The sequence below is a fragment of the Elephantulus edwardii genome, unplaced genomic scaffold, assembly GCF_000299155.1.
Source record: "Elephantulus edwardii isolate Elephantulus edwardi_28Jun2011 unplaced genomic scaffold, EleEdw1.0 scaffold00176, whole genome shotgun sequence".
Taxonomy (NCBI): Eukaryota; Metazoa; Chordata; class Mammalia; order Macroscelidea; family Macroscelididae; genus Elephantulus; species Elephantulus edwardii.
In genome coordinates this window covers 6,470,827-6,480,965 of record NW_006399926.1, presented here as the reverse complement: position 1 = coordinate 6,480,965, position 10,139 = coordinate 6,470,827, and the positions used below count along the sequence as shown (strand labels likewise).

Here is a 10,139-nt window from a genome sequence, read left to right as displayed (position 1 = left end):
ATTATTTTTAAATTCAGGTGGGATAGACTCAAGGTCAAATTTTTGTTCCTGTGGATTTCATTCAACCTTCTTTAGCTTTAGTTTGAACTTGCACGTGAGTAGTTGATGGTCTGCACCTGGCCTAGTTTTCACAGCTGATATTAAGCTTCTCTAATGATTCTTTCCACAGATTTGTTTATATGATGGGATTGAAATGCCTTGTATAGTTTCTTAGGCTGAGAACAGATCTTCAAGTCTTTTATTCTATGGAGCAACCTAGTAATTAACCCTTGGATCATCAGGGCTCCTTAATATCTAGTACACAGTAGGAGCTTAATAAATTTCAAATTACTGGTTCATATTTATGGAACAACCTGTGTAGGGAGAAAGGTAGAGGAGAATAACAAATTGGGAGCCCTAGTGGCATCATTGCTCTTCAGTAATTTGGAGATGTCCCTGACTGCAGATTTTCCTAATCCAATATGTCTCCTGATCTCCTGACTACTGGTACCAAGTGTATTGACTATGGACAAGTAAAATAAAATCGTTGACAATTTCAACTTTTCTCCATATAACATGATGTCTTCGATAGGTTCAGTGGTGAGAATTTTCATTTTCTGGATGTTAATATACAATCCATATTAAAGGATGTATTCTTTGGTCTTCTGCAGAAGATCTAAGTTGCTATGTTGTTGAGAGTTGAACAGTGAATAAGGTTGACAGAAGAATAGACGCTTTCAAAGTGTTGTGTTGGAGAAGAGCCCTGAATATCCCATGGACTGTCAAAAGAACAAACTGATTTGTCTGGGGGAAGGAATAATTAGAGTGATTTTTGGAGACAAAGATGAGAAAACTTCCTCTCACATGCTTTGGACATCTTGCTAGGAGAGGTTATTCACTGGACAGGGTCAGGGGCTCAAGTGTGTCAGAGATTGAGGATGGCACGGGATAGAGTTCAGGTCTATTGTTCATAGAGTCTCTATGAGTCTTACTCAACTCAATGGCATCTAACAACAAAAAAATGAAATATTCCACAGAAAAATGTATTAATGGCCACACATCTCTTGTAGTTAAAATCCACCAACAGCTCCTCAGGAGAAACACGGGCAATCTCCTGTGTGATTTAAATCCGTAAGAAGCTAATAGAGCAACTCATAGCTATAAGAGTTTGAACCATCTAGAACTGGCTGGACTTGTAAGTCTAGCAGAGGATGGAAGAGCTCATGGATCTAAAGCAGGATAGACTCATGGGTTAGGAAAAACCAGAAGCTGAATCTGTGGCACTGAGATTGTCAATCCTGGTAGAGATAATCCTATAATCACAGTATTCCTTATAATTATGCATCTTTTCCACTTACTCATTGACTGCTTCCGGAACACCTACTATGAGTGAGGCAAGAAGAATATGGAAATAGACAAGACACGATCCTTAACATGGAAGCTTCATTGAATGGTTTTTTGCTTAGCTATACCCATCAGCAGCACTTCTGAGAGTGGCATAGTCACAGGTGAGGGACTGTATTTAGACGAGACTATTCTTTTTCCAAGTACAGTCAACTGCTTTTTGATTATTTGACAAAGTTTTTCAATCATTTTATATACTTTGTTTTATAACATTAATTATAATGCTCACAATGTCTGATAATCCACTTATTTTACATTTCCTTTTCACCCATCTGTTTAAGTGCTTAGTATATATTTATTACTTTTAACATTTTGTACTCCTTTTCCCTCCCCTTGTCTCCCTGGCAAATGTACTAGAATGATTCTAATCATGTTTAAACCTTTCTTTTAGCTTTCTGTAATGAGAGTTTTAAACAGTATTTGTCTTTCTGTAACTGACTTATGTCACTCATATAATATCCTCTAGAGTCTTCCATGTTAAATCATGTTTCATAAATTCTTCATTGTTTTTCAGTGCTCCATATACTCCATTGTATGAGTGCAATGTAGTTTCTGATAATACCTTTATGTTGTTGTTACTCTTGTGTACTCACTCTCATGTTGGAACTAACTCATAGCTGATCCTCTAATGGACTGTCTGAGACTTTAAATTACTCATGAGGATCTTGCCCATCTTTTCTGCATGGAGCAGCTTGGTAAGTTTGAACTATGTGCCTTAGAATTGGCAACAAAACTTCTTACTATGAGGCCACCAGTGCTCCCTACATTTTACAATTGTTGTTGTTGTGTGATGTTGACTGGAAATGACCCATAGTTGACCCTCCAGTAAGTTTTTAGAGGTAATAAACCACATGAAAGGAGATTGCTCGTCTTTCTCCAGTGAAGAAGCTGGTGCATTAAAACTGTGTGCCCCTGGGATTGCAGTACAGCTTCTTACCTTAGGGCACCAGAGTTTCCTAGTTTTTTTACCTTGTTCTTATTGTTGTTGCTGATTTTCATCAAACTGAGCACGACTCATAACAACCTTAGGAACACAAGACCTGAAGTCTTTCTATAACTATTGTTGTTTCTCCAAGTTCAAAGAGTTTCCAGAGGCATGTGGTTTAGAAAGTGGATGTCATTCCTGCTTCCAAACCTGTCTTAAACTGGGAGCTCCACCAAACACTGTCCACCATGGGCAGCCATTATGCCATTTGACACCTTCCCCCCAAGGGGTTCATCAACACAGCAAACTCATATTTCCTCAGTACAGCAAATTTTCAGAAGAGTGCTGTACAACTTAGAAGAATGTTCTTCCAAAATGTAATAACATTAGGCCCAAGGGCCCAGCTGACTTTTAAATACAAGGGCCCTCCATGCTGTCTTGTAGACTCTAAATAAGAGGCTTAAATAAACAACAACCAGACACTCCACATGACCCCCAACCAAAACTAAAATGCCTAACAGAGTCCAGCTGCATCACCCAGTCTCCAAAAGGGAGAAAGAAAAGGGCCTGGCTTTAAATACAAGGGCCCTCTGTGAGGTCTTTTAAACTCTAAAGAAGAGGCTTAAATAAAAATAGATAAACCACAAACAAGCATATAACATTTTCCTACTGTTTAAGTGTCCTCCAGAGGGCTCCCTTGACAATTAGTTATAAATATCTCCCCTGGTGGGTTATTGGTAAGAAATTATGTTGCCAAACCAGAGGTTCAAATTCGTCAGCTGCTCTGCAGGAGAAAACGAGCAATTTCCTTCTATGTGATTAGCTGCCTCTGAAAAACTGCTTGAGGGTCAGCTATGGGTTAGTTCTGATTCAATGGCCCACAATAACAATTTCTACACCTAAGAGATAGCAGGTTTTACAAACATCTTGTTCTCCACCCTTACATGTTGGCAAGGTGAAATCTACCCACAAATTGCTCAGCTGCATTCATAAAAGAGAGTGTTTACAAAGTTTTTGATTAGGTATTATTTGCATTACAACAGTCCAGAGTAAGAGGTGCATAGCAAAGTGAACTAAGGGGCGGGGGTGGAGAGAGAGGAAATTGTGCAACAATAAAACATTATTTTTTTTAAAGAGAAAAGCTAACTGGGACAGAAGTAGGGAGGAAAATGTGCAACAATGAATGAATGGAAATGCAAGTTTTCTATAAAATTTGATAAAATCTCAATTAAAATAACAATAAGAAGAAGCCAACATTTGATCCATAATAAGCAAATTGGTTGGGTTGTATTTCTCTTATAATGCTTGATCTCCCAAAGCATCAAGTTTATTCTAAATAGTCAGTCACTTACTCATTCAATAAAGATTGCTGAGCATCTTTTTGTGTCAGACACAATATCAGGCTCCAGGAATGCAGAAATGATAAAGTTAACTGAGCCTGTCATCAAGGAACACTTTAACTGAGATGATAAGGTATCTAGGTCATCAAGACCTAGAGCAACTATAAATCCTCTAATAATTTAAAATTCATAAGAGGGAGGAGTCAGATATGCCTGGGGGAATAGGAAAGTCTTTCTGGGGATCAAAAACAAAGAATAAGTAGGAGCTGTACAGAAAGGGTCTCCTTCCTGGGTTATATTGTCTCTGATGCTCCCTCACTCTTTCCAGCCCCAGATGGAACTCAATAGTACTTTGAACCCTATCCAGTCCCTAGGGTGGTTGCATAGGTCAGTGTGTTGCTGTTGTTAGGTAACATCTTGCCAGCTCCAACCCACAGTGATCCAATGTCCAACTGAATGAAACTTTTACCTAATCATGCCATACTCACAATCTCTTCTGTACTTAAACCCATCCTTGAAGTCACTGGGTCAATCACAAATCAGGAAAATATGAAGGGCCTTACTTTCTGGTCACTTGTTGTTGTTGATTGCCTTTGAGTCAAGCAAGACTCATAGTGACCCTATGAACAAAAGGCCTGAAGCCCCTGTACAACTATCAACATTTATCAAAGTGCATAGAGTTTCTGGAAGCATGTTACTTAGGAAGTGGATACCACTCTGGTCAGTTAGTCACATGAAAATGCCTTTGACTCCCATTCAAGCTGTGGAATCTAGACCTGGAATTGTTCATAATTGTTTCGACATCCAGATATATTATCTACTCTGCGACTGCTTTTCAGTAACACAGCCCGGAGGCTTCAGTGGTAGGAGTATATAAAAAGGCCTCACCCTTTCTAACATCATAAGGCATCAGGATTCCTCCTGGGATGACTTGTCTGAACGGCTTCTCGTAGGTAAGACTACTTCTGGAGAGGGAGATGTTGGGATGCTTCTCACTCCAGAGCTGCCAAGGCAAATTGAACTTTTTCTTCTCTCTTCCTGGGAAGATGAGAAGCTAGATAGAAGATGTTCAGGGTAGGGAGAAGGGGAGGGTAGGAAAAGAAGAACTCAGGGGGTTTTACACAAAGAACTAAGGCTAGAGACGCAGAATACAGAGGTTCAGAACACAGGAGCCTCAGGTAAGACTAAGATTGATGGTAGAGCAGAGAGTGGCCTCTCCTTGTCTTCAGATCTGGAGCTCTGCTGTCCTTACACTTGACCTTGGCAGACACTGGCCCAGGAAAAGTGAGCCATCAGCTCAGTCAGGTTGCAGTTTGTTATCCTTTTTGAAGAGAAATTCTACCAGTTTCAGTTCAAAATGATTCAAACATATGGTAAGCAATTCATGGTTGCAAAGTGTAATTCCTCTATAGAGTTTTTAGTGTCTTTGATCCTTAAAAAGCAGACTGATGAATGGGACATTGTAGAGATTATATCCCTGTGTGCATCGAAAACTTTTTCTAATAGGGTGAAAAGAAAACCTATAGACTGAAAAAAAAACCAACGAAAAACTCAACCCAAACCAACTTAGCAATACTATCTTGGACAACAGTCTCATAACAAAAGTTTACAGAATATTACAGCTTCTATGAAAAAAGACTAAGAACCCAATTTCAAAATAGGCAAAAGATATGGGAAGACTTTTCACAGAGAAAGCCAACAGACACATGAAGAAATAATGCTCAAAATCACTGAGAAATAAGAGAGATGCACATCAAAACCACAAGGATATATCATCTGACCTCATTAACATTTGCAAAGTTTAACAGGACAGCAAGTAATAAATGTTGGAGAGACGGAAACTCTCATACACTTTTGGTGGGATTGTAAAATTGTACAATCACTGTGGAAAACAGTTAGGGATTTTCTTAAAAAGCTGAACATAGAAACTCCATGATCCAGCTATTCCACTACTTGGAATATACTTTAAGGAAATTAGAACTGAGACACAAATGGTGATTTGTACACCAAAGTTTATAGCAGTGTTATTCACCTTTGCAAGAACATGGAAACAGCCCAGATGTCCAACCACAACTGAATGGATTGAGACATTGTGGTACATTCAACAATGGAATATGATGCAGCACTCAGGAGCAACAATTTTAAAAAAAAAATATGATTCTGTGACCTGGGAGAGACTGGTGAGCATTATGCTGAGTGAACTAAGTCAGTCTCATAAGGACAAATATTACATAAGACCATTATTGTAAAAATAGAAAAGTAGCAAAATGTGCATGGGGATCCAAAGGAGGAAGGGGTGGGAACAGTGGGGTGAGGATGAGTAAGGGTAGCACAATTTTGTGGGAAAAGCAAAAGGGTAAAGGAAATAGGAAGACCTGGTGACTTGAAAAGATCAGGTAATGGTGGGCACAGTGCAATGGTTATTAATTTTATAAAACACAATATGTGGAAATGATTGTATGAAATGTAATGAAAGATAGTGTGGGGGAAATCTGAATTAAAAAGAAACTTTTTTTTTTAAAAAAAAAGGCAGATCATCTAGCTTTTCTCTCAAGGTGTTTCTCTCTCTCGCTCTCTTCCCCAACATTTTGCTTAATCATTTTCCCTACCCAGGGTCTTTACAAGGGACAGTAAAGTGTTACTTTCCACCCTCCTTCTTATTTTTCTTTATTTTTTTATTGAGATTTTAATGAAAGTTTATAGAGAATTTGGATTTCCATTTATTCATTGTCGCACAATTTCCTCCCTGTCTACCCCGCCCCCCAGTTTGCTTTTCTCTTTGAAAAGAAAATTCTTTCATTGTTATACAATTTCCCCACCCCAGTCCACTTTACTATGCAGTTCTTACTCTGGACTTCGGTCATGCAAATAATATCTGATCATATATTCCTTTTAAGCAATTCTTTCCCTTATCTGTTTCAAAGGTGTGCGCATTATTTATCCCTTCTTTTCTTATTCTTCCCCTCTTGTCAGTTCTGTTTTATAACAGTGGCATTATTCAGTATTTGTCCTTTTGTGATTGAGATATTTCACTCTTCAAAGTGTCCTCCAGGGTCACCCATTTTGTATCATATTTATGAGTTCCTTGTTTTTCACTGCTGCATAGTATTGCATTGTGTGAATATACCACAGTTTGTTGAATATACCATTTGTTTGAATATACCATTTGTTTGTTGATGGACACTTGGATTGTTTCTATCTCTTTGTTATTGTGAACAACACAGCAATAAACATGAGTGTGCATATATCTGGTTAGGTGGCAATTCTGATTTCTTTAGGGTAAGGTTGTTTACTCTCCTGGGATTTCTTATCAGGATTTATTCCCCACATGACTAAGCTCTTTCAGATCCACGTTGTTTTTATGGATTTCAGCAGGTCATAAATGTGAGTGTCCATTTGAGGAAGCTCCAGCTCACAGAGAAGAGAACCAGTCAAGCCTCCAGAGTCCCTGGTCTGACTGCTTACTCTTTTTCCTTCCAGCTTCAACCTTCAGTCCAGCAATGTCACAGCAGAAGCAGAGATCTTGTGAACCACCAGATGCTCCCAAATGCACCACTCCCCAGTGCTCAGGCCCTGGTCAAGCCTCCTGCTGCAGCCCCAATTCAGGAGGTTGTTGTCTTAACACCCAAAGACCCCAAACTCAGAGCCTAGCCGGCCCTAGGAGGACTCTCTGGAAGCCCAGCTGCCTCCGTGGTGGCACTGTCTACTACTGCAGAGAGAAGGAATGCTAAGATGACTGGGGCCCAGAGCAGAGGGCACAGGCACCATCTTCCACCTTAACTCTCCTTGGAAGCCTAGGTCCTCTCTTGCTTAGAGAAGATAGAGATACTTCTTCATCTAGCACTTGAGATAACTAAGTTAAGTCACCCTTTGCTCCTCTCTTCCACGTGCCTCTTCAGGTCAGCAGTAATGAAGCTTCTCTACTCTAAACCACAGCTTCGGAGAGTCCTTGGTGTCTCCAGTCAGACATAGAGACCAACTCATATGGATGTTCCTATTCCTTCTTTTGTTTCCCCTAACGCATCCAGGAACATATTTTGGAAATGTCTTAGTTTTCAACAGAGAAAGAATTGATGCCTTTGAGCTGTGATGTTGGAGAAGAGCACTGAACGTCCATGGAAAGGCAAGAGAACGAACAGATATGTCTTGGAGATGATGCAGCCAGTGTGCTCTTTGGAGGCAAGAATGATGAGGCTTCGCCTCACATACTTTGGACATGTTGCTAGGAGGGGCAATTCCTTGGAAAAGAACATGATGTTGAGAAGGGGGAAGGGTCAGCAAAGGAGAAGATGACCCTCAACCATGTGGATTGATATAATGACTGCTGCAATGGGCTCCTGTGTATCAGAAAGTGTGAGGATGGCACAGGATAGAATAGTATTCAGATCTTCTGTTCAAAGTGTCACTATGAGTCATGTTCAACTCAACAGCACTCAACAACAACATTGTCATTAACCAATGACATCTCATGATGCTAGTGTTGAAAACCTCAGTGTAATAAACTTTATATTGAGTATTTACTGTAACCTTGGCTCTGTGTTTTCAGATATGACTAGAAGAGTCAGTTGTTCCAGCTTCATGACCGAGCAATGCATATGTTCGATTGAACCATGTGGATGAACAAGTGTAATTTTAACCTGGTTAGTTGGTTATTTTTATTTACCTCTGACCTTGTTTACAGTTTACAATGGAGGCTTTGAGAGGGACAAACGGTTAAGTGCTTCACCACTAAAAAAAAGTTTAGTGATTGAAAAAGTTGATAAACTGACCCAGATGCTTCTGAAAAGCAAAGTTTGGAAATGTACCACCAAAAGTGACAGCCTTGAAATCCCCTTAATGGTCAGTTCTACTTTGACACATTTTGGGTTGCTATGAACAAGACTCAACATAAATTGGTTTGATTCCTTTTCACTTTTTTTGTTTGTTTGTTTACAGGCAAACTTGAAACAGAATGAAAGTGCAAAAGGTCACAGGGAGAAGGGAGAGACTCATTTGCACAGTTCAGATCAAGGAATAGCATTCTAAGCCTTGGAAGGGGAGTTCAAAAAAGTAGAATACATTCACTTGAGGGAACCAAAGGCAGGCTCCTGGTATAAATAGCATGTATTTAATCCAGCTCTTTGGTGCTGTATTAGGGTGGGAAGTGGACTGTGGAAGAAGAGTCTCTAAGTAGATGTTGCAGCAAAAACAAACATGTGGAAGCAGGAAAGTGTAGTGTTTGCCAATGGTGCGAATTTTAATTTGGCTGGAGATGTGAGATCTGGGACAGTCTGTAATCCTAATTCCTAGACATAGTTTCAACTTGCTGAGTTTATCAGGCTTACAGGATAAAATCAAGGGTACAGGAGCCATGGTGGCTCAGTGACTACAAATCTTATTTGTTAACCAAAAGGTCAAACATTCAAATCCATCAACTATTTTGTGGGAGAAAGAGATGACAGTCTGCTTCTGTAACACATTGCAACCTTGAAAACCTTATGGGGTGATTCTACATTATCGTATAGCGTCACTAGGAGTCAGAATTCATGCCAGACAGTGGATTTTGTTTTTATTTCACCAAAAAATTGTTACCTCTAAGCAAGTTTGGATCAAAGCCCAAGGTCTACAGGCTTGGATTATAGGAAGAACTAATGTAATTTAGAGGAGACTAAGTGGAATAGCACTTAGAGTGTTGTGCTGCTAACAGAAATGTCAGTAGTTTGAATTCACTAGGTGTTGTATAGGAGACTCTACTGGCCTAGTGGTTAGAAGCTGTGCTGTCATCACAAAGGTATGCAGTTCAAATCTACCAGTTGTTCCGAGGTAAATGGCAATCTCCTCTCACGTGATTAACTGTCTCTGAAAACCCTCTAGAGGGTAAGCTATGAGTTAGTGTCAACTTCACAGCACACAATAACAACAACAGGTGCTCCATCAAAGAAATATGGACAATCTCTTCTTATTAAGATTTACAGCAATTGCAAGAGTTTAATCATCGTTGTTTGGTGGCATCAAGTTGACCATGGCTCACAGTGACCCTATGAACAACAGATCTGAGCCTTGCTCTATCCCACATCACTCTCATGTTCTCCATCATCCTCAAGCCCATCATGGTAGTCACTGTGTTTTCATGAAGGTCTTCCTCTCTTTCACTGACCCTCTACTTTCCCAGCAAGAAAGATATCCTTCTCTAAGGATTGATTTCTCCTAAAAACACACTCAGTGATATATATATATATATATAATTTTTTTTTGCCACTAAGGAACAATGCAGGTACACTTCTTACAAACAGTTGTTTTTTTCTTTCTTTTGGCGGTCTATGAAAATATTCAATATTCTTCAGCATTATTGAATAGCAACCCTATGTGTAATAGCTCTGAACCCTGCCCTATCTTGAACCAGTCTCACTGATTCTCTAGAATAGATCAAATTCTAGGTCACAAGGCAAGCATCAGTAGATTCAAAAACGTAGAAATAATACAAACCATCTTTTCAGACCATAATGCCACAA

At 39.5% G+C, this 10,139-nt stretch overlaps 1 protein-coding gene across 1 annotated transcript; it reads left to right on the top strand.

Annotated features, from left to right (window-relative positions):
• The first annotated feature begins 7,148 nt into the window (after positions 1-7,148).
• LCE6A (late cornified envelope 6A) lies at positions 7,149-8,603 on the top strand. Its single transcript, XM_006895936.1, has 2 exons — positions 7,149-7,257; positions 8,584-8,603. Exons 1-2 carry the CDS (start codon positions 7,149-7,151, stop codon positions 8,601-8,603), a joined length of 129 nt encoding a protein of 42 aa, XP_006895998.1.
• The last annotated feature ends 1,536 nt before the right edge of the window (positions 8,604-10,139 follow it).

Coding starts and splice junctions, on each gene's coding strand:
- LCE6A (XM_006895936.1), top strand. CDS start 7,149: ATGTCACAGCAGAAGCAGAGATCTTGTGAACCACCAGATGCTCCCAAA. Junction 7,258..8,583: donor CTGCAGCCCCAATTCAGGAG/GTTGTTGTCTTA, acceptor GTTTGTTTACAG/GCAAACTTGAAACAGAATGA.